Below are 24,865 nucleotides of genomic sequence, written 5' to 3' on the forward strand. Positions count from 1 at the left end.
TTCTCCCAGCAAGCCCCTGGCAAACACCATTATACTGTCTGTTTCTATGAGTTTCTCTTTCTTTCTTTCTTTCTTTCAGGAGTCCACATGTAAGTGAGAAGGTTGTTGTTGCAAATGACAGGATTTCCTTCTTTCTCATGAATGAATAATATTTCATTAATACATCTGTTTGATCTGTGTCTCTATCTACATCTTTCATCTTCTTTATCCATTCTTCCGTTGATGGACACTTAGGTTTTTTCCATGTCTTGGCTGTTGTGAATAGTGCTGCAATGAATATGGGAGTGCAGAGGGATTTCACCTCCTTGGTTAAATTTATTCCTATGTATTTTATTATTTTTGATGATGGAATTGTTTTTTAATTTCTCAGATAGTTTGTTAGGATATAGAAATGCAACTGGTTTTTATAATTTTGTATTCTGTGAAGTTTACTGAATTTGTTTATTAGTTCTAATAGTTTTTTAGTGGGGTCTTTAGGGTTTTCTATATATAAGATTGTATCATCTGCAAATAAACAATTTTATATCTTCCTTTCTGAGTTGGATTTCCTCTGTCCCTCCCTCCTTCTTTTCTTCCTTTTCTTTTCTTTTTTAAGATTTTATTTATTTATTTGACAGAGAGATAGCACCAGCAGGCGGAGTAGCAGGCAGAAGGAGAGGGAGAAGCAGGCTCTCTGCTGAGCAGTGAGCCCGATGTGGGGCTCGATCCCAGGACCCTGGGATCATGACCTGAGCGAAGGTAGTCGCTTAACCAACTGAGCCACCCAGGTGCCCCTTTCCTTCCGTTTCTTGATTGCTCTGCTAAGATTTCCAATACTTTGTTGAATGAAAAATTCAAGGATTTTGAATTTTGTCAAATGCTGTTTCTGCATCTATTGAGAGGATATATAAATTTTTAATTTGTTCTATTAACATGTTATATCACATTGATTTGCATGTATTGAGCCACTCTTGCATCCCAGGGAAAAATCTTGTTTGGTCATGGTGTATGATTTTTTTTTTAAAGATTTCATCCATTCGTTTGACAGACAGAAATCAAAAGTAGGCAGAGAAGCAGGCAGAGAGAGAGGAAGAAGCAGGTTCTCTGCTCAGCAGAGAGCCCAACGCAGGGCTCGATCCCAGGACCCTGGGACTGTGACCTGAGCTGAAGGCAGAGGCTTTAACCCACTGAGCCACCCAGGCGCCCCAGTGTATGATCTTTTTAATGTGCTGTTGCATTTGGTTTGGTAGAATTTTGTTGAGAATTTTTGCATTTGTATTCATCAGAGATACTGACTTGTGGTTTTCTTTTCTTGTAGTGTCCTTATCTGGCTTTGGTATTAGGGTAATGCTGGCCTTGTAAAATGAATTTTGGTGTGTTCCTTTCTCCAACTTTTTTGGAAGAGTTTGAGAAGAGTTGGTATTCTTTAATGTTTGGTAAAATTCACCAGTGAAACCATCTAGTCCTGGGCTTTTCTGAATTGAGAGATTTTTGATTACAGATTCAGTCTTATTATTTTTTGGATTTTCTGTTTCTTCATGATTTGGTTTTGGTAGGTTATATGTTTCTAGGAATTTATCCGTTATCCAGTTTGTTGGTGTTCATATTACTCTCTTATAATCCTTTGTATTTCTGTTGTGTCAATTGTAACTTTTCTTTCATTTTTAAATTTTATTTATTGATTTTCTCTTTTTATTTTAGTCTAGTTAATGGTTCGTCAATTTTGTTTATCATTTCAAAAAACCTCTTAATTTTGTTGATCTTTTCTATTATCTTTATGGTCTCCATTTCATTTAGTTTTGCTCTGATCTTTGTTACTTCTGCTAAAATTGGACTTAGTTCTTCTTTTCCTGGTTACTTGAGATGTAAATTTAGGTTCATTTATGATCTTTTTTACTCCCTTTAATGTAGGTGTTATTGCTATTAATTTCTTTATTATGAGCTTTTGCTACATCCCATAGATTTTAATAACGTATTTCCATTTTCATTTCTTTCAAGATATTTTTTTGGTTCCACTTTGACTTGTTCGTTGACCCATTGGTTGTTCAGGAGTGTGTTGTTTAATTTCCACACATTTGTTAATTTTCCAGTTTTTTCCCATTAGTAAGTTAGTGATAGTTATTATCTATCAATAATTACATTAGGTCTATTTGGTCCAAGTTGCAGGTCAAGTCCAGTGCGTCCTTATTGATGTTCTGAATGATCTATCCATTGCTCAGTGTGGGGTACTGACGTCCTGTTATTGCATTGCTGTTTGTTTCTCCCTTCAGTTCTGTTAATATTTGCTTTAAATATTTAGGTATACCAGTGTTGGATGTATACATATTTGTAACTGTTATATTCTTTCAATGAGTCGATCCCTTTATCATTATTTAGTGACCTTCTTTGTCCCTTGTGACCAATTTTGATTAAAAGTCTATTTTATCTGATGAAAGGGTAGCCACTCCTGCTCTCTGTTGGTTGCCATTTGTATGGAATATCTTTTCCCATCTGTTCACTTTCAACCTATATAAGTCCTTAAAGCTAAAGTGAGTCTCTTAAACAAACTGAGGGTTGCTGGAGGGGTTGAGGGATGGGGTGGCTGGGTGATGGACATTGGGGAGGGTATGTGCTATGATGAATGCTGTGAATTGTGTAAGACTGGTGATTCATAGACCTGTACCCCTAAAATAAATAATATATTATGTATTAATAAAAAAATAAAATGAGTCTGTTATAGCAGCATGTTGTTAGATTTTGTGTTTTTTAAAAAATATAGTCAGCAACTTAGTGTCTTTTGATTGAATAATTTAGTCCTTTTATATTTAGCATAATTATTGATAGGGTAGGGACTTATATTGGTGTTGTTTTCTGGCTCTTCAGACTTCCTTTGTTCCTCTCTCACTGTCTTCCTTTGTGATTATTATTTGAAGTAGTGTGCTTTAACTCCTTTATCTTTGTCTTTTGTGTGACTACTGTAAGTATTTCTTGTGGTTATCATGAGGTAAATAGCACAGTCTATTTTAAGCTGGTAAGAAATTACCTTTAGTTGCATACAAAAACTCTACACTTCTACTTCTCCTCTCCCCACATTTTATGCTATTGAGGTCATACTTTATATCCTTTTATAATTACTGTAGTCATAGTTATTTTTAATATATTTTTAATTTTTATGCTAGAGATAGCAGTCATTTACATATGACCATTACACTGTTATGGTATTATAAATTTATTTAAGTAGTTACCTTTACTATGGGTTTCATACTTATATGTTTTTGTATTGGTGCTTAGTGTCTTTAGCATTTCTGCAAGGCAGGTCTAGTGGTGATGAATTTCCTTAGCTTTTGTTTGTCTAGCTTTTATCTCTAGCTGATTTCCTTAGCTTTTGTTTGTCTAGCTTTCTTTAATGTCTTTATCTCTCCTTCATTTAGGAAGGACATTTTTCCTGGATATAGTATGGTTAGTTGGCAGTGTTTTCTTTCAGCACTTTGAATATATTATTCCACGTTATTCTGGAATGCAAGGTTTCTGCAGAGAAATCTGCTAATAGCTTTATGGGGTTCCCTTGTGTATGATGAGTCATTTTCTCTTGCCGCTTTCAAAATTCCCTCCTTGTCTCCGAGTTTCTACATTTTTATTATAACATGCTTCAGAGTAATCTTCTTTGGTTGATCTTGGCTGGGGTCCTTTGAGCTTCTTGTACCTGATATCCATGTCTCTCCCTGGATTTGGGAAGTTTTCAGCTATTATTTTTTTAAATCATTTTTTTAAATACCACAGTTTTTTCCCCATTTTATTTCTTTTCAGTGTTCCAAAATTCATTGTTTATGCACCACATCCAGAGCTCCATATAATACGTGCCTTCCATAATACCTAGCACCAGACTCACCCAACCCTTGCCTCCCCTCCAAAACCCTCAGTTTGTTTCTCAGAGTCCACAGTCTCTCATGGTTTGTCTCCCCCTCTGATTTCCCCCAACTCACTTCTCCTCTGCATCTCCCTTTCTTTTTTCCTTCTGGTCCTCCCATGGTGTGAATGTTTATTGGCTTGATGGTGTTCCACAATTCATGTAGACTTTCTTTACTCTTTCTTATTCTTTTTTCTTGTTGTTGTTCTATCTGATTAATAACAAATGATCTGTCTTTGAGTTTGATGATTCTTCTGCATGATCAAGTCTGTTGTTGAAGCTCTCTTGAATTTTCAGTTCTATCATTATATTTGTATTTGGGGAATTCTATTTTGGCTCTTTTTTATGGGTTCTGTTTCTTTATTAAACTTTTCATTTTGTACATGCATTATTTTCCTGATTTCATTTGGTTGTCTATGTTCTTATGCCTTTCACTGAATTTCTTTAAGATGATTGTTTTGAATTCTTTGAAAGGTAATTCATAGATCTCCATTTCTTTGGGGTTGGTTATTGGAATATTATTGATTTCCTTTGGTAGTGTCATATTTGCCTGATTCTTCATGATCCATGTAGCCTTGCAAATGGTATCTATTCAAAGAAGCAGACACCTCTTCCAGTCAATATAGACTGGTTTCCACAGGTACAAACCTCTGTCTATTCCCTGGACTGATGGGATTACCTCTGGAATCACAGTCATTCTGGGTTAGAGCCATAATTAGCAGGTGGGTATGGATCCTGTCTGGTCCCTGGGTGAATGGAACTCTCTTCAGTACCTTGTTTAGTAGGGTGGCTCTGGGACAAGGATCCTCTTCAGGATCCATAACTGGGTCTTTAGACAATGCACCTATTACTAGGTGCATGGCAGGTGTGACTCCTACCAGGTCACTGGGAGGGCTGCTGCCTGGTCACTGAAGGAGTCCCTTGATGAGCAGGACTTGACCTAGAGCATGACAGAGGATGTAGAGCCAAGTATAGGGCCCTTTCAGGATCTTCTGAGGTGAAGATGGGAGGGTCTTCTACTGGTTTTCTGGGCTGGCAAGTCTGCCAGGCCTGCAGCTGTGATGTGGTTGGAACCAAATATAGGGCCCTTTAGGATCTCTGGGGCACAACTGGGAGTATCTTCTGCTGGGTCCCTGTGTCGGCATGACTATTCACAGACCGCAGTTGGAAGGGCCTAGAACCTAGTATAGGGCTCTTTGAGACTCGAGTAGCTCCTGCTGGGACTCTAGGCCCTTAAGGCTTCTGGCCTGTTGGCTATCAAGGGTCTGGAGCTGAGCATAGAGCCCTCTGGATCTCAGAGTGTCCAGACACTACTGACTTCTGTCTGGTTCCTGTGTCAGCAGGCCTGCCTGCAGATTGTCACTGGAAGAGGACAGGAGCCTAGTATAGGGCCCTTTCAGGATCCGTGGGGGTGAAGACTGGAGTGTCTCCTGCACAGTCCTTATGCCACCAAGACTACGCACCATGGCTGGGATGGGCTGGAGCCCAGTTATAGGGCTTTTTAAGAATCTACTGAGTTTGGTGGGTTTTACCTTCAAGGACTTCTGGACCATGGCCAGTAGGGACTGGAGTCAGTTCATGGGCTACTTCAGGGTCCACAGCCAGGACCAAGGTCTGTATGTCTGTAACTTGATACTCTGCATGATTTCTGGGTCCCGTGGCGTATGGGCATATGGTGCTAATGACAGGACCAAAGCAAATGGGGCTGTAGCTGAGTCCTCAGGGCTATAGATCTGTTTCTTCTTCTGTATCTAGGACCATGGTCAGCAAGTCAGCAGCATTAGTGCTGATCTGCCTTCTCAGAGTGACTCTTAGTCTTGTACCGCACCAGGGTTTCACAGTCTCCTACCTGGATCCCAAAGCTCCTGTGTAGGTACTTTTTTTCTTTGGATTGATGTGTAATTGTTGTTGGTGTGGATATGATTGAGGGACATCTTATTCACTGTTTCGCTCCAAAGTCTGTTGAGTCCCAAGATATATCTCAGTGTTGACTGCTGTAGTTGATAGTCCCTGGTATGCAGTGTGCCCTTTACAAATGGAGATCTAAGACTTCAACTTCAAGCAAGTTTCCTTGAATTATATCTTTAAATATTTGCTCTGTTCCATTGTTTTATTCATTATTATTTTAAAATATATTTATTATTATTTTCAAATTTAAGGAAAACTTAGACATTGCTTGGTATGTGCCAAGTACTATTCCACCCTCTTATCTTTTAAGTCACTTAATCTTTATACCAACCATGTGAAGTAGGTACTATTATTCTCTTCATTTTAGTGAGGGAGAAATGAAGCCAAAGTAGTTAAGAAGCTTCTCCAAATTCATATAGCAGACAGAACCAAGATTCAGACTCAGTTTATTCTCTTAATCTTTGCACCATGCTGGTTTTCTTCTTCAGGGATTCATTTTATGTGTAAGGTGTAATAAATTTCCATTGACTATCATATCTATCATTTTCCTTCTAATATTTTATTTTATTAAGATTTTATTTATTTATTTGACAGAGAGAGATGCAGTGAGAGAGGGAACACAAGCGGGGGAGTGGGAGTGGGAGAAGCAGACTTCCCACTGAGCTGGGAGCCCGATGCGGGGCTCAATCCCAGGACCCTGGGATCATGACCTGAGCTGAAGGCAGATGCTTAACGACTTAGCCACCCAGACACCCCTCCACTATTTTATTTTTATTTATTTATTTATATTTTTAAAAGGATTTTATTTAGTTTTGTGAAAGAGAGTGTGAGAAAGCATGAGCGGGAGAGGGGCAGAGGGAGAAGCAGACTCCCCACTGAGCAGGGAGCCCCATGCAGAGGTTCTATCCCAAGACTCTGGGATCATGACCTGAGCCAAAGGCAGGTGCTTATTGACCGAGCCACCCAGGTGCCCCTCTAATATTTTATTTTTAAATTTTATTTATTTATTTAATCCCTCTAATATTTTAAAAATACTTCACTTCTGTTTGTGTTCACCTTCTCTGGTTTCTTACAATGTGAGTTCCATAGTATCTTTTCTTCATTGAATTTATACCAATTTCATCTTCTGTGATTTGTTTGCTTTTCCTGAGTTTTCGTATTTCATCTCTTCCTGTTTATTGCCATCTTACTCTTGAGTTGTTATATTTCTGCTTTGTTTTCTTCCATCATGGAGATGATGGCTTCATATATATATATTAATTCATGGTGAAATGTTGATCATAATTTTCATGTGTTCCTTGATAACATTTTTAGTGAACATTAGTCATCTCTTGATAATTTTGCTGCTTTTTTTTCCCTTACAGTATCCTTGTTTGGATGCTGTGTACTGGCTTCTAGTACTATAGATATGTATAGGCAGGTCATATGGGAGGTAGTGTAGCAACTCAAAGGCTTGCTTCTCTGCTGTTCAGAGAGAGAGAGAGGGGGGTTCCTACAAATAAGTTTGTTCTAGGTGATGCTTTGTGAAGCCTTACCTCTTGTTGCCTTTCTAAACCAAATAGATAAGGCTTTTGCTACTAGACCTTGTCATTGAGGTTCCAGTGTCCAGTGTTGCTCACCCTTGACTTTGGGTGGGTCCCCCACTTTCTAATACCTGCCCCAGCTCTCTGGACCACTCCAGGTGCACTTTCTCTGTGCTTTCTTCTGCCTGCTTCTGCCATCTCAGCTGCTCAGGATGTTATTTTTGTCTCCTAATTTGGCAGAAGAAGGCATATGTGTTTTCTTTTTTCCTTTAAAGATTTTATTTATTTATATGACAGAGAGGGAGCACAAGCAGTGGGGGCGACAGGCAAAGGGAGAGGGAGCAGCAGGCCTCTCACTGAGCAGGGAGCCAATGAGGGGCTGGATCCCAGGACCCTGGGGTCATGACCTGACCTGAAGGCAGACACTTAACTGACTGAGCCACCGAGGCGCCCCTGTGTTTTCTTTTTTAAAATACTCATCCTCCCCCCTTCCCAACCATAATTCTAGGAAAAAGAAAAGATACTTAGTTATATAGTTGTGTTTATCCTGGAAGTAAATACTGAGTCTGGAATGCTCAAAGATGTATTAAAGTGAGTAAAACCAGTGTGAAACCCAATGTCTTCATCTTTTATGTGGAGTGGATGGTGTCTTTCACTTTTTCTTGTCACCCATTTATGTGTTATGCATTACGTTGCTACTCACTATATTGACATAAAATTAATAAAGTATCATTTGAACACTTAGCCCATCTCTTTTCAAATTCTCAAATTCCAAAATATCTTTCAGTAGGTTGGCATAAAATTCTTGTGTTTTGAAAAGAATATAATTTGTAAATTAAAAAAAAATACCCTTTTTGGTCTTTTTTTCTTCCACTATTTCTCAGAAACCATGATATATCACTTCTAATTATTGGATGAGAGTGGGGAAGTGTACTAACCTGCTTAATGTTTAACTCTTGTCACTTTAAAGGATTTTTTCCTAACGTGATTAAAGCTGGTGTGTGTGTGTGTGTGTGTGTGTGTGTGTGTGTGTGTGTTAGGTGCGTTATATACATTACCTCACTTAATCTTCACAGTAATTATGTGAAGTGAGAAGAGAATCAGCCTTGGGGTTATTTTTTGAGGTTACATGACTGATAAGAGGCCGAGCAGGAGGTCCAAACCTAGGTTGTCACAAACACTCTGCTGTCCCACACTGTGCAGACATAGTGTAAATAATTTGGAAAATACAGAGAAGAAAGGAAAAGAAACATTGTTGCCACCCAGAGATTTTCACTGTTGAACATACTGCTGTATCTCCTTCCTGTGTCTTAACTGTATACTTAAAAAAAAAAAAAAAAAATTAAAGCATCACTCTCCTATTATGTGCCACTTTGAATATTGCATTTACCCTTAATGTTACAGCAAGTATTTTTCCATGTTCTTATAAAACTTCTGTAAGTGATATTTAAAAATACAGGGGCGCCTGGGTGGCTCCATGGGTTAAAGCCTCTGCCTTTGGCTCTGGTCATGATCCCAGGGTCCTGGGATCGAGCCCCGCATCGGGCTCCCTGCTTGGCGGGGAACCTGCTTCCCCCTCTCTCTCTCTGCCTGCCTTTCTGCCTACTTGTGATCTCTGTCTGTCAAATAAATAAATAAAAAGATATCTCAAGCCAAGAACTTTGATTATCTTTAAAAAAAAAAAATACATAGTGCCGTTGATCCTTCAGTAATGCAAGGGTTAGGAGCACCAACCCTCTGAGCAGTGAAAAATCCACATATAACTTTTGACTCCCCTGAAACTTAATTACTAATAGCCTACTGTTGACCAGAAGCCTTACTGATAACAAAAACAGTTGATTCACATGTTTATTTTTATGTTTTGTGTATTATATACTGTGTTCTTATATAAAGTAAGCTAGAATAAAGAAAATGTTTTAAGAAAATCATAAGCAAGAGAAAATACATTTATAGTATTGTACTGTATCAAAAAAAATCTGTGTAAGTGGACCCACATTGTTCAGACCCATGTCATTTAGGGGTTTGTGGTATGCTTTAATTCTGTGAACCACTTATTTTTGAACATTTGGGTAAGTTTGAATTTTTTTTTGTTATTAAATACAGCATTTTTTCTGTGGTATATTTCCTCCTGTGTTTTAGACTTTTTTAGGGAATGGATTTCCAGTAATGAAAATACTGGATCCACATGTTTGAACATTTTGGGTTAGTCTCTCACATGGACTTGCTTTCTAAAAAGATGATATAACACACATCAACAGTGTTTTATGTTTTAATAAACATAAATTTAAACAGAAACATAAATAAACATAAACATTTGTGTTGACTCACATCAACAGTGTATGTGGAATCCCCATTTCATGGAACCTGAATTAGCATTAAAAATAGTTATCTCATTTTTATCTGAATTTCTTTGATGAGGAAATTAATGTTATCAGTAGCAAATAGTAGTAGCGAAATTGGACGTTTTTGTATTTAACTTCTTTTATGAATTACCTGCTTGCCTTTTGCCCATTTATTTGGTGGAGTCTTGTGTTTCTTATTACATCCTGTGAACTTTTTGTATATTAATGACATTAACTCGTCAGTATTACTACTTATTGATAATTTATCCTACTTACTTTTTTTCTTTTCATTTTGGCCATCATTTATATGCACCTTTATATGCATCATTTAAAATTTATATAGCAAGCACAGTCCATAAATCCTATAGATTCTGTGTGATTCCATCTCTTTTCCATTTGGTCCTTTATGGCCTGAGTTGAAAATGAAAACAAAGATATTTTTGGTCCCTCTAGATTTGTTTTTGAGGTATGGTGTAACATAAGGATGTAAACAGATTTTTCCTTAAATAGCTAACAGCTGAATTCACATCATTCCCTCATGAACCTTCACATTTTCTTCACTGGTGTATGTAGGTTCCTTTATAATATATTGCATTCCTGGGTATAGGCTTGCTCCTGGCCCATCCACCCTGCTTCTTTGCCCTTTCCTGTTGTAATCTTCCCTTTCTGGTGATGATCTTTTGACATTAATTCATTTTTAGTTCTGCCTTGTATATTTACTGTAGATGTGAAAAACGGACTTGCCATTATCCAAATGAATCTTCATTTTGTGTGTGGCTGTACTGTCTTCTGAGGGGAGAGTGCACGTGTGCTTGGTTTCTGTGCTGTCTGTTCAGTGAACACTTGTTCTCTCACAATATCCATGGGCATTTTAAGGTTTTTATTTTTTGTCCCCAATAGTTTTTTCTTCCTTCCTTTCTCTTTTTTCTTTTCTCCACTCCTCCTCCCACACACTGCTTATTAGTACAGTTTTGGGACAGTCCAGTGGTATAGTATGAAAGCAAAACAAAAGATTGAGCTGTACCAGTGGTCTGCTTACTACAGCTTATCAGTGTATTAAAGCCATAAAAAAATTTGGAACAATGATGTGGCATTTTTACCCCTTATCAAGTAGACATGTAAAAGTCTGTAATTATTCTCCAAAGTTTCCAAAGTCATTTAGAGTGCTCCGACTAAAACTAGTAGAGATTGGATAAACTAGATACATTGCTACAAATTCTGATTTCATTTACTTTTGACATTTGATAAATTGTTGGCAAGTAGATATTTGTAGGAATCTGCATTTCTTAAAATGGGTTTGATAAATAAATTGTAATAGTATCTGCAAATAAGTTAGTTACACATGAATTATGACCAACTTTTAGACCTTGTGTTTTGGGGTAATTCCTTACATCTGCCCTTCCCCTAAGAAAGTAAAACTAGTTGTAGGCTGAGAGCAATTTTGTCTTGTTTCTCACTTCATTGCAAAGGCAACAATTGATATATCATGTATAGTCCTTTATTCTGTGCTTGCTTTGGGTTCTTGTATGTACACTAATTTCTTGGAAGAATTTCCTTCCACACTGAAGTTTTTCCTGTTTATTTTTCTAGGACTGTTCTTTTCAGGTGATGGAAAGCTTTTCAGTTGTTTAGACAGAGGCTGCTTAGGTTGGTACATTAGATAACACATGGCATTTTAAGTTGTACATTAGATAGCACATGACATTACCTCCCAGGAGTTTAAGGTCAGTCTTCTTTTTTTTTTTTTTTAATTTTTTTTAAATTAAATTTTTTATTTATTTTCAGCGTAACAGTATTCATTGTTTTTTCACGACACCCAGTGCTCCATGCAATCTGTGCCCTCCCTAATACCCACCACCTGGTTCCCCCACCCTCCCACCCCCGCCCCTTCAAAACCCTCAGGTTGTTTTTCAGAGTCCATAGTCTCTCATGGTTCACCTCCCCTTCCAATTTCCCTCAACTCCCTTCTCCTCTCCATCTACCCTTGTCCTCTATATTATTTGTAAGGTCAGTCTTCTTTGACTATCAAGAATATTTAGAGAGAACAGGAAGGGGACTGGGGTTTGTGTCACCTACTGCGTCAGCTCCCCTGAGCACTTATGCAGATGGTAGTGGCTGCCTACCTCAGGGATCAAGAGGAGATTGCTTCTAGCCCTGATTCTGTGGCCAGGTGCTATTTAAAGACCTTCCCTCTGGATTTGTTTTATGGGAGAAGTTTTATGGGAGGAGGCATATCCTTTTGTTCCCCTTGCCCTCTGGGATCCTCTGATTGACTGCACTGTGTCTGGTTTTCCCCTCATTAGCCTGGATGAAAATTCAGCTCCTCTATTTATTTACTTCTACTACCCATCTCTTACACTCATCATTAGGTGTGACTTCTAATACTACTGACCCTCTAGAGGTTGAAAAAAGACTGACACACATCCTCCCTGGCTCTTCCCTTCTGTCTCTCCTTTTGCCTTCTGAAGCCCATCACCGTTTCTTTTCAATCCTAATGATGTGTATCTTGTAGTTGGGGTTTTTTGAGCTCCTTGGACCTATTGGTTTATAGTTTCCATCAAATTTAGAAAGATTTCACCCATTATTTCTTGATCACCGATCTATAGGTCAACTGCAGTTTGGTTCATCTAGGATGGACTTGTCCTTTTTTGATTAGTATATCCAGGATATAGACTTACTGTAGTGAATAGCATGAGCACAAGAGCCAAGCCAAACCATGCAGCCATGTTTAAGGGCCCTGCTCATGTCATGTCACTAACATTCCATTGGCCAAATCCAATTACATAACTATGTCCAATGTCAATGGGATGGGGAGGGAAGTAAATTTTTGCTGAACAGTAACTGAAGCTATCACAATCTTTTGTTCTTGTATGGTTCTTTTTTGGCTCTGGAAATCAATGTCTGCTGGAAGGTGAATCAACTTTGGAATCATACCTGGATTCAAATCCTATTTTTACTACTAACTACTTGTGTGACCTCAGCAAGTTTCTTAACCTTTCTAAACTCTGTTCCCTCAGTTGTAAAAATGGTAATAATAGCATTTACCTCATATGGCTTTTGGGAAAATTAAAACATGTAACATATGTGGAACTGTTTAGTACAAAATTGACAATTAGTGTTAGTTTCCTTTTGAGATTCCAAGTGGGCTTTTATTTTAGACATTGGTTCTAGAAAGTAAAACAATCTGACAAGATACAAAAGCCTCTGTCGTAAAGAATATTTTTAGAATAGTCATGATACTAACCAGTTGATTTTCATTCACAATGACAGATGAAAATTGGAATTTTGATCCAGGAAGTGAATACTATACTGTTCAACTATGTCCTGATAGGGGGAAGGTCCATTTTCAAGGTTGATACTAAGGGTAGGCCTCCTTCAGGAGCACCCATTCTTCTACTAGAAGTAAGAAATAGGATTAAATGGTGGGGCATTTTCTGGGCATGACTTTCTCTTACTTCCTTATTGTCAGACTGGGCTCAGGAAGAGCTCAAATGGTGCAAGAACAGTTGTAAATTGGATGTGGTAGTTTTCAATTCTCAGAAGCTTTCACATAGATTGTTCTGGATGGAATCTGGGGTATTGCTCTTTGGGGAAGGTGCTTTCCATGGACTATATCTTTAAGGGGTACAGTCCCAATCCTGTGGGGAGTTGGCTACTCCTTAGGTTGTGAAAGCCCTGTGGGCCTAGAGTGAGGGGTCTGTTTGCTTGTTTGAGGACTGTTTTACAAGGGAGAGAGGCTTCTGATCTCCTGGGTTTGGAGCAGACCTCATCTTTTGTACTGGTTCTCTCTTCTTGTTTTACTCTTGAGAAATTCAATTAAACTGAAACTGTGAATATAGAATAGGAAAATCATGTTAAAGTAAAAAAACGTCCAATTAAGGGCCTGGCGTTTGGCTACAAAAAGTAAAGAATTTTGGCATTGATGTAGCTATCTTGGGATCTAGACTGATTGGTGATGCAAACAGTGGACTTATCTTAAATGGTCTATGATGTCAAGCTCTTTAGAATTGGAAATTCAAGGCACTCCTATGGTAGAATGAGCATCCAGGCTGATGGCCGTGGTCAGAGCTCTGAGCTCCCACTTCAAGCCAGAGGAAGAGGTGGAGAAGGAAAAAGAAAAAGAGGATGAGGAAGAGGGGGAGGCAAATTGCAGACACTCAGGGCACAGTTGTAACTTCAGCATGGTTCCATACATACAACCAAAAGAGCTACCAGCTCAGCACCATCTCGTGGTTCCAGGACATCAGGGTTGGGCAGCACAGCATCTTTCACTTTTACCTGCATCCACATCAGGCATCACTAAGGAATTCATCATCATCCTTCCCACTGAGCAGTGCTGCCCTGGGCCTCTGCATCGTTCAGTGGCCAGCCCCTACTTGAGCAGAACTACAAACAGGGTTCACTGCACTCACATCCATATTGGCTCTTGTCTCCAAGAGAGACTTTTCAGTGAATAATTAAAAAGGAATATCAGGTAATAGGAAAGGGCACTGTTTTTCTGAGAGTGTTTTTGTTTGTGTCTAGTTTTCTTGGCAAAATGGTGTCAGAAAAGCTGCCCAGGGGCGCCTGGGTGGCTCAGCGGGTTAAAGCCTCTGCCTTTGGCTCAGGTCATGATCCCAGGATCCTGGGATCAAGCCCCACATCAGACTCTCTGCTCAGCGGGGAGCCTGCTTCCTCCTCTCTCTCTGCCTACTTGTGATCTCTGTCAAATAAATAAATAAAATCTTTAAAAAAAAAATAAACCCCATCAATTAGTCTTTAAAAAAAAAAAAAAAAAAAGGAAAAGCTGCCCAGATCAGCTAGTTTTATTCTCAAGTCCAGAAATGGTATAGCTGTGAAAATTTGGCTGATTCTACCTTTGGAAACTGTACTTTTTGTGTGTGTTGGTGGAGATAAATGCATGAACTAAAACTAAATATTATGAAACCAAATTTTATTTACTTTAAGATACGTTCCGGCTGTTAGGCTTGGAGAGAAAAAAAAATAACCAAGTTGTGTTCTTGGAAGGCACTTCCGATCTTTAATTAGATATTTAAAGTTTACTGGCCCATCACTCAGGCTTGGCATTGCCACTTTGTTTCTAATCTCTGATTTAATTTAGAAGCACTGATTGTAATTTACTGACAGCAGGAGGCTCTCTCAGAGGTCTTCCTTCTCCCTAGAACTCAGTTTAATTCAATGGATGGAGCTGGAGCAGCTGCGCTTCCAAAATTGTTGCCACAGTACAGTTTTCAAGGCTGAGAGACTTTAATTATCTCCGGGTTCCTGCTCCTTCCAATAATGGTTTGCCTTGAATTTCTGGGAGACAGGGCACTCTCTAGTTAACAACCATTTGTTCAACACCTTCTGTGTCTTTAGAAGCTCACGAGGGCTGAGGAGGAAATTCCGAATGCATAAAAGACAAGGTTCCTGTTCAGGGACCCTCACCTCTTAGAATATCAGTTATGCTTCTGCTTGATGATGTAAAAGTTGTTCCTTTTCACCATAACTCCAGGAGCCCAAGTTAGGATTTAAGAATTTCCCACCTCCATCTCCACCCTCTCCCTCCCTGTACCTGGTATATGTGAAGGTCTACTTTTCCTAACCAGAGAGTAAAACACTTTCAGAGTAGGGAGCCCCCGTGTTCCTTCCCTGTAGTGCGTTTATATCCTGGGTTACTTGTTATTCTCAGCTCCTGGCTATAGAATAGCCTGTCACTGGGATGCCTTCACTGCTCACTGTAGTCCTTTCCTGGCACCAGGCAGTAGTGGGCTCAGCTCAGTTCTTTGGTCGTCAATGCAGTCTTTTAGAATCCCGCTGAAATAATTGAGTGGGTCCAGACATCTTGTATCACCTAACAAAATATATGGCGTAGAGAAATCCCTCAAGAGTCTTTTAAAAATTAAATGGAGTTACTAAATAAAAGAACTGGTGTCAATTTCTGATTACATTTGCATAAACTTGCCCTGATTTGAGGGCACTGTTGCTTTTAAAAGTTGGGCACTGTGCTAAGCTCTGGAGATACAGTGATGAAAAAAGAAGTCCCTCTTTTCAGGAAGTTTATGCTCTGGAACAGCCTATTTGGAATGTCTGTCAGCTGTCAGGGAGGTACCAGGAAGAGTGGTTATAAAAACAGATAAACACAGTTCTGTCTTCAAGGAAATCACAGTTGGACAAGGGAGACAGATAGCTACACAGGTAGCCAAAGTCCAACACTTGAGAGCTTTCAGAGCTACCAACCCTAGAAGGCTGTGCCATGGGTGACAGCCAATCCCAGGGCGGGCAGGTGCCAGCTAAGCTGGCAGGTGTGTGCCGCTGCTCGTCAGAACCTCACAGTAGGTCCTGGTCTGGGAGCTCAGCTCACCAACCATCATCACCTACATATCAGAATTACAGACTGGCGCCTTCCATCCCAGGGAGAGATGAGCCTACAAGCTCCTTGAAGGAAACTAAAAACAACCAACACCCAACAGATGAGGTTTGCTTACATAGATCTTGTGTTGTGATCATTTACAAGGACACAAGGGCAGTGTTCCAGTGTGGAAAGAGAATGGGCAGCTTTGGAGACAGACCTGGGTTGAGTCCTGACTGCACTACTTACTAGTTGTGTGGCCTTGGATAACTTTCTTAATTTCTCGGAACCACACTTCACTCATCTGTTAAATGTGGGTGATGATCCCTACTTATGTGATCATTGTGAGAGCAAATGAGGCAATATGTTTCAGTGCCCAGCAAAGTGGCTGGCACATAGTAGGCACATAGTAAATTTTAGTTTTCCCCCTTTTCTCCTTCTTGATACATCATTGGGAAGCAGGCATTATAAAAGACATCTAATCTAAAATAAACAGCACTATTAGAAATAGTGGAATGTAATGAATCGTATCAGTGAGAATGTCCTGGATGGGTATCTAGAAGTTGGTATGTCAAGGCTTCTGCAGCACTTTGAAGGGGAAGAAGCACTCTGACTTCTTTGAAGAGCCCTTTTTTAGGGCAGGAATAGGGACATAGGGTATTAATTAGAATATTGATTCCAGAAATGATTCCAGAAAATTGATTCCAGAAATATTCTCCAAGAATATTTTGTATGGAAATAATTTATTTACATGCCTCTCTCACTTATTAGACTAAAGCTTTGCAAAATTTTGTGGCAAAACAATCACTGGGATGCCTTTAGGAGTACAATTTCCTGGAGTTCCCCCCCCACCCCCCACACACACTCAGAATAAGTCTGGGGTATGGCCTAGAAGTTGCACTTTAATAAGCACATTGGTGGGTTCTGACACAGGTTCTGATGACCAAATTTTGGAAGGCTATGCAGAGTGAGAACCCCTTAAAAGCTTGGACTATTTTCTATTCATTCTGTATTTCCAGTGCTCAGATATAATAGATATTGATTGAATTTGGTTGAATAAATGAGTGAACAGTGATTCTCTAGGAAGATGTCTTATTTAAAAGAATTAGCTTTCTGGGTCCTAGGTCAGTGTCTTGTGAGTTTGAAGAAAATAATTAGTCTGCTAAAACTTGTGAGTGAGGCCCAGGGCTGCCCTGGGCTCATTTCATGACTCATTTCACAAAAATGTGCTTTTTTTGAGGACAGGAGACAGAGCAGATCTTCATGTGGGGTTGCTCCCTCAAACGGGAGCCCTAGCGTTGCTGTTTCTCGGTTGATTCAGGGTTAGTTGATAGAAATCAGGGAGCAGCTCTGTGAACATCTTGTGTTCTTTCCATGCACTGTAGGTCCCTTAGAACCAGAAAGAAGTTTGGGCCTTTTTTTGTGATGGAAAAGCTGAGAAACAACAATTTAAACAAATTTTCTCTGAAGGAAACTCCTAAGTTCCCCTGAATTAATCATTTCATTAAAACACCTCTTGATTGGTGCCTTTTAAAGGATATTGCTTATTCTAAATAGAATAGACTTAATCAGCTAAACTTCATCTGTGGGCATTTGGACATTGTTTCTTTAGCTATTGCTTCTTTATCCCTGTGCCCGTGTCTTTATTACCTCCTTGCCTGGTGGCACCCAGAGCCTGGGGTCATCCTGGCTGAGTTAGGTGGAGAATAGTGATGGCTTATATTCAGGTTTTCTAAGTAACTATTGGATGATTAAACTGCATTTCATTGGCATTTTACGATGTTCCACTAAGAAGAGAGAGACCCCAGGAGATAGGCTCACACCCACTTAGGAAGAGTTGCCCATGCTTGGGATTTGAAGTTACTTTTAAGACGTCAAGGCCCTTCTGAAACATATATATTCCTTGCTCCAGGAAAATTCTAGACATTTATCCACATGGTGAAATGACTTTAACTCACTGAGGGGTTCTTTTTGACAAGGTTCTTACTTTTTTTGCTTATATATATATATATATTCTCTCATCATATACTTTTATCAGTCTTTTTGTTTGTCTGTTTTTGTTTGTATATGTCATAAATCTTACCCTGGGGCCCATTTGGGCTGAACCTTCTCTTTTATCTTCCCTTTTTTTCCTCTCTCTCTCTCTCTCTCTTTTTTCTTTTTCTTTTCTTTTTTCTCTCGTTTGAGTGGGGAATCCTGAGTGCTCAGAAGCGTTCCAGGGTGCACCTTGACTGCACCACGGTCGATACATCCAGCTGCATCTGTCCAGTCATCTCTCACCAAAATGACTAGGAGGAGGAATCCCCAACAGAAGAAAAATACAGAGGATGGGCCTTCTGCAACAGAGCTAATGGCTATCAACATAGACAATATGTCAGAAAGAGAATTCAGGCTAACAATTATCCAGGCAATAGCTAGGTTGGAGAAAGCCATGGATGACCAAACGGAATTGATTAAGGCAGAATTGAAAGCCACCAGGGATGATGTTCATAATGTTAGGGCAGAGCTGAAGGCCACCAGGGATGAGGTTCACAATGCTCTCAATGAGTTCCAATCTAATCTAAATTCTCTAAAAGCTAGGGTAACTGAGACAGAAGATAGAATTAGTGATCTGGAGGACAAACAGATAGAAAGGATCAGGAGGAAGCCTGGAACAAACAGCTTAGAAGCCACGAAAACAGAATCAGGGAAATAAATGATGCCATGAAACGTTCCAACGTCAGAATTATTGGAATCCCTGAAGGGGAGGAGAAAGAAAGAAGTCTAGAAGATATAGTGGAACAAGTTCTTCATGAAAATTTTTCCAATCTCGCGAATGGAACAAGTGTTCATGTACTAGAGGCAGAACGGTCTCCCCCCAAGATTATAAATTCCAAAAAAACATCCAGGCACCTCATAGTAAAATTGAGGAATCATAATTGTAGATACAATCTCTTGAAAGCCGCTAGGACAAAGAAGCTCCTTACGTACAGAGGAAAGCCCATCAGAATAACGTCAGACCTGTCCACAGAAACCTGGCAAGCCAGAAAGGGCTGGCAAGATATATTCAGGGCACTAAATGAGAAGAACATGCAGCCAAGAATACTTTATCCAGCAAGACTGACATTCAAAATGGATGGAGAGATAAAGAGTTTCCAAGACCGGCTAGGCTTAAAAGACTATGCAACCACCAAGCCGACACTGCAGGAAATATTAAGGGGGGGTTCTATAAAAGAGGAAAAATCCTAAGAATAACATTGAACAGAAATATAGAGACAATCGACAGAAAGAAAGACTTCAAAGATAACACGATGTCAATAAAAACGTATCTCTCAATAATCACTCTCAATGTGAATGGCCTAAATGTGCCCATCAAAAGACATAGGGTTGCAGATTGGATAAAACAACAGGACCCATCCATATGTTGTCCACATGGTGAAATGACTCTATTTTCTTTAAATTGACTAGTGGTTAATTTCCATAGGGCCACTGAGTACAGCTGCACATGCACCTCAGTGGTTGGGGCAGTGGGGGTGGATCAAGCCAGAAGATGTTCAGTGACCTCTCACACCCCAAATGGCTTAATATATAAATTGACACAAGTAACCGGGGATTTTTCCATTGCAACAGAAACTGCTGATTTCCCACTTGCAATACCTTTATGGCTGTCATTGCCCCCCTTTCACCAGAACCTTATTGTAATTGCAGATGTCTGGGGATTTTACTCCCCTCATAGTTTAGTCAAAAAAACACATTGTATTGCTTTCTGTAAATAGAAGCATGTGGTGCTTTTTCCTGAGAATACTGCCTTTTGATAGTTCTGTTCAGTTCTTTTAGATCTTCACAGCTGAATAGGAGTTTAGGGCTCCAGCAGACAGCAGTCTCTCCCCATCTGGGTCAGTTTTGCACCCGGGAGTCCTGGGCAGTGGGGAAGGGCCACAGATGAACCCACATTGAGACTAGGGAGGAGTCTAGGACTCAGGGTTGCTGATGGTGCTTTTAGTTTCTGGCCGGCCCTCTCCCTGTGCTACATTAGGTTGTCCTGGGACCAGTGTCACACTTAGCTGCTTTTTGAATCGCCTTTTCCCTCCTACCCTGGGAATGCTAGTGCCTCAGATATGTGGGGGGAGCCTTGTGTCTTTGTGGCAGGAGGATCTAAAAGGAAGGGACTTAATGCTTGAGGGCACGTCATTGTTAAGGTCTGGCATACTTAGGGCATAGTCATATGCTCAAATGATGGGAGTCTGTTATATACCACTTAGAAGAGTTTCTTGCAATATTGGGACCTGTCAATCCTGAAGCAGGGCAGTTCCCTGAGGAAAGAATATATTAGGGGCTTGGTCATTGTTTCTTTGTAATAAGGACAATAAAAACAAGGAAGGATAAGAATTCTTGCTGAAAACACTGGATCTTGTGCTAAGTTCCGTGGAGGATACAAAGAAAGAAAAGACATTGTCCCTAAGTTCCAGATATTTACAATCTAGTGAGCAAAGTCCTTGCCAACACAGGCAGTAATCCAAGCTCACACCATAGGAGAGTTTTAGACCATAGCTCTTGACAGCAGGATGACCGGGGACATGCTGCTGATTGGTGAGCTATGTTGTAAGCAGCTGCGTACTAAAAATAAAACATCATGTTTGTGAAGAATTGACTTAAATTAGACTGGATTCAAAGTTACGCAAATACTAGTTCACCATCCCTGGCTGATGCTTCTTTGTCCTCCTTGGAATTGGCGATTGGGGTGACAGGCAGGCAGGAATTGCATATACTGTCAGCCTGTCTAATGGGGAGGGGGAGGTCTGAGAGTGTGTCCTGGAAGCAAAAGGACTGAGAACAGTGCTTGTGGTTAATGCCTTCCATGAGATTGAGAAGGAGCTGGAGGCAGATCACTGTTTGCTGGGATGGCTGGGCCAACCTTGATGGCAGAGGCTGGACAGTGCCTTGAATGAAGGATGGGCTGAGTGCAGTGGAGGGCCCTGAGTTTCCTGATGGTGAGGATAGTGGTGTACAGGGCCCCTAGAGGCTAGGAGGACAGCTCCCTGACCGGGGGCAGAACACTGGAGGGAACGTTTTGGGGCCTTGAACCTTGGACTTGATTGCAAGGCAGGGAGCAGGGCCCTTAGCACTGGCGGTGCCCATCTACCACATAGTAAGGGCTTGACAAATATTTGCCAAATGAAGAATTAATGAATTGGGCTCTGACAACTGGACTTTATCCTGTAGGTGAGATATGGAAGATCTGACAGGGAGGTGGTGTTCCCCTGACATATCAAAACACATCTGACCTGGGGCTCATTTCATTTGTTAAACCAGCCAGTCTGAGAAATCAATACCGGGTGCTAATGAAAAACAGCAGTTTAATGTGACATGTCTCCCAGCTGGTGTCAGAATTCTGTGAGCCTTCAAATTGCTACCTCATGGCACATGGGAGATGGCTGGGCTTGTTGCGGTGGGGGTGGGGGGACATTTGGGTTGGAAGATTTGGTAGTTTATCTGGATGTCTCTTTGAGGAACCATATCCTGCTTCTGTGCCCAGCAGATCTTGGCTGGCTTGTACCTTGATGATCAAAATCCATGTGGCTTCCTCGTGGTTTTGTCTCCTCTGTGGTTTAGCCTGGAGCATCTCAAATTCACCGAGCTCTCTGAATACTGGAATTTCCTGTGCCTTGTCCTCTATCCTCTTACTCTTCAGTAGCTCTGTCTCCCTGGGTTGCAACTGTCTAATATTCCAGCTAAGTCCCTTAGAAGTGTCCCTGATAAAAATGGCAGCACTTCCTCACTGCCTGTGGAATAATGAAACTCTACATCCTAAGTCATGCTTTTTATTGCTCTCCAGTTTGTCCCGTTTTGTTTTTAAAGCAAATCTAGTTAAATGGACAGTTTTGAGTTGTTTGGCTTTCTGAGTGCCAGCATAGGAATCTGAAGCTACCTAATTATAACAACTAAACCAGTGTATTGATAATCTAGTTACTGTCTGTCCACGGAGCATGCTGTCACTTGCTGCCCCTTAAATACACTGTCCTGGTTCTGGTTTTTCCTTTGTTGGTGACCTGTGGCTCACTCCCTCTTAAGATACTATTGATAAGTCTGGGGAAAATGGAAAGCCTTGGCTCATTTGAAACTTTTAAAGAGAGGATTCTGCTACTTAACACCTCCGTGCTCCAGTAAGCAGCTGGAAGTCAGTTTTGCTTTTGCAGCAGCCAGAAAGCCTTGTGGGCTTAAGGTTTGCATTTGGCAGCAGGTTGTGGTATTTTGGGAGTTCAGCATGGAGCTGGGTACCCATCATGTTTCACTCCTCGGGCTATCGATGGCTGTAGAGCCATAGTGGCCCTCCATCTCTGTCAGGGCTTGTCACTTGCTTCTTTATGAATACAGCTTTTAATACTCTTCTCTCTCTCCACCTGGCCAACTTCAGGAGGGCCAGATCCCTGGTGTCCCTTTACTTCTGCCGTGCCCTTTTTGACTACATTTGAAAGTCAGAAACTTCGACTGTGGTCTGGCCTTGGTCTGTCCATGTGGCTTAAGGTTAATCACCCTGGGTAGATGAGTCTCCGGGGGCAGCCCCCAGACCTGATGGTATTCTCTCAGTCTCTGTGGGTATAGGGTCTCAGGCATCTGTGGACTGTTATCATGTAGATGGGCTTGGTAAGTGGGATCTCCGTAGCAGCAGGGGGGTGCATGCAGGGACCCTCTATAACCATCCATTCCTTTTCTAGGACAACTGTGCAGGGTGGCAGAGTTGGTAGACACACCAACTTGGGTTTGACTCCCTGCTCTGACACTCATTGACAGTGTGACCTTGGATGACTCATTCTGCTTCAGTTTCTATATAGCTGTAGAATGAGGACAAGAGTAGAATTTGCCTGCAGAGCTGTGGCAAAGAGAAAGAGACAATGTTTAGAAAGGCCCAAGCACAATAGCAAGCACAAAGCAGGTACCCTCAAAGGTATTTATCATTGGACAGTTTGGACTAGCTTACTTTAATGATAATGTCGTCCATGTTCTCTGAGCTGACTGTATACAGCTTGTGAAATTGAGTTAGTTGTTTAAGCTTTTTACTGGAAGGGAGTTTTTAAAACTAGAGAATATGCTAAACTCTTGTTACTACAACCATACTAGAAACAACTCTGGAGCAGTGACACTCTGGTAGCCCATTGATGCCTTGAGTAGGACCAGGCCAGTGGCTGGGCCCATGGATGCCACTGAAAATGGGAGGTACTCTCGTGGCCTCTTAGAGTCACCACTGGCCTCATGATGTTGTCAAGATACCACTGCAAGATCCCTTATGTTGTACTTCTGTGGTCATACCCATTTCCCTCCTGGTCCAACACCCTTCTTAATCTCTGGAAACTACCAATCTGTTAGGGCCTGGACCTCTTACCCATAGGATAAAATTTTATTGATTGATTGTGAGAATGAGATTAATATCTATATTAAGAAGCCATATAATTTTGAAAAAAATAGCATACAGCCAAACCTAACCCTTAATTGAGACAATAGAAATCCAGAAAAGGAGGCCAAAGAATCATTTCTTACACTAGGGGAAAATAAAGACTGTGAAGGTGGTTTTCAGAGAAGTGGGAAATCTCAGCTTAATCAAGATAGATTAGAAGTTATTACTTTCATATACCACTGAATTTCCCTTCCTCACCCTGGCTTTTATTAGGTGATTTTGAATAATTTTATTCTTTATCTTATTTGAGTGTTATCAAGAATTCATCTTAAAATATTATGGCTGCTACAAATATTTACAAAGATTTATTACATCTTAAAATATGCATTTGTGATTTTTTTCAGGTAATAGCACTTCCTTAAGAATTTCATTCTGATTCTCAGATTAGTAGGGAAAGTGGAAGTTGATGTTTGAAAATGTTCTAGAAACTTGGCTGGAGTGTAGCAGGCCTCTGGAACTACCAGAGAGTTCTTGGGCCTGCCATAGCCACCCACTCACACTGTGTTTCTCCTCCCAGGAGCTGGAGTCAGAGAGGACGTGTTTCTCATTTGGAGGGAGATAAAGGAAGCCTGCAGCACTTTGACTCAGATCCAGAGGCTGGTCACGGAGCCATCCATGGCTCCGTCCAACGTGGCCACAGTAAACCATGGTGCGTACCGTTTATGTTTGTAGTGTAAGAGTCATAACTGTTACTAGTTGGGGATGAAAGGATGTTTCCTGAGGAGTTTTTCCAGAGTTGTGCTATTTGTATGTGTGTGTGTATGTGATGAGAGAGAGAGAGAGAGAGAGAGAGAGAGAGAGTGTGTGTGTGTGTGTGTGTGTGTGTGTGTGATTGTTCAAGAAAAACCAGCTGGACAGGCAAGTGGTAACTACTGCTAGGGAAAGACGCCTCAGTGTAGAGCTGGGCTTAGTGTTGACTACGGCATGGACGAGTGGGGATTTGTAGCCAAGGAGCAGGGTGGGGTTGGTTGATGGAAAATTACTAAGAGGAAACATCAGGGGTAAAGGGGGATTCTGGCTAAACCTACCTAACAGGATTCCTGCTGAAGGGAGGTCAGGGTGACCAGATATCACCTGGGGGTGGTGGGCTATGAGGACTTTGATCAGATGTAGAGGGTGGGGGATTCTGGCTAAACTGACTAAGCAGGATTTTTGCTAAAATTGGGTGATCCAGAGAAAAACATGGGAATCCAAATGTGGAGGCCTAGCTAAGAACAGTATTCAGAGGAACCTGAGTTTGGAGTGAGAAAGTCCTGGTTGCAAATCCTAATTCCATCATTAGGCATTGACCCGAATTAATTCCTTTAAGTTTTAGTTTACTTTTCTGCTAAGTAATTATATCCGTCTTGAGGGATTATTATAAAGATTAAGTAAAATAATATACGCTTTGCACCAAGCAGGTATTTGATAAATGTTTGCTCACTCTTTTCCCTTTCACAGTTAGAGAGTATACTGATTCTCCTT

At 40.6% G+C, this 24,865-nt stretch overlaps 1 protein-coding gene across 7 annotated transcripts in view; it reads left to right on the forward strand.

Moving 5' to 3' along the window:
• Nucleotides 1–24,865, forward strand: part of VWA3B (von Willebrand factor A domain containing 3B) — a 210,518-nt gene that overhangs the window by 33,827 nt on the left and 151,826 nt on the right. For all 7 annotated transcript variants that reach the window (XM_080813513.1, XM_080813514.1, XM_080813515.1 and 4 more), the window contains one exon: nt 23,919–24,050. In XM_080813513.1, coding sequence (XP_080669639.1) covers nt 23,919–24,050 — 132 coding nt within the window. The remainder of the gene's footprint in view (nt 1–23,918; nt 24,051–24,865) is intronic.

The sequence above is a fragment of the Martes martes genome (genome assembly GCF_963455335.1).
Source record: "Martes martes genome assembly, chromosome: 9".
Taxonomy (NCBI): domain Eukaryota; kingdom Metazoa; phylum Chordata; class Mammalia; order Carnivora; family Mustelidae; genus Martes; species Martes martes.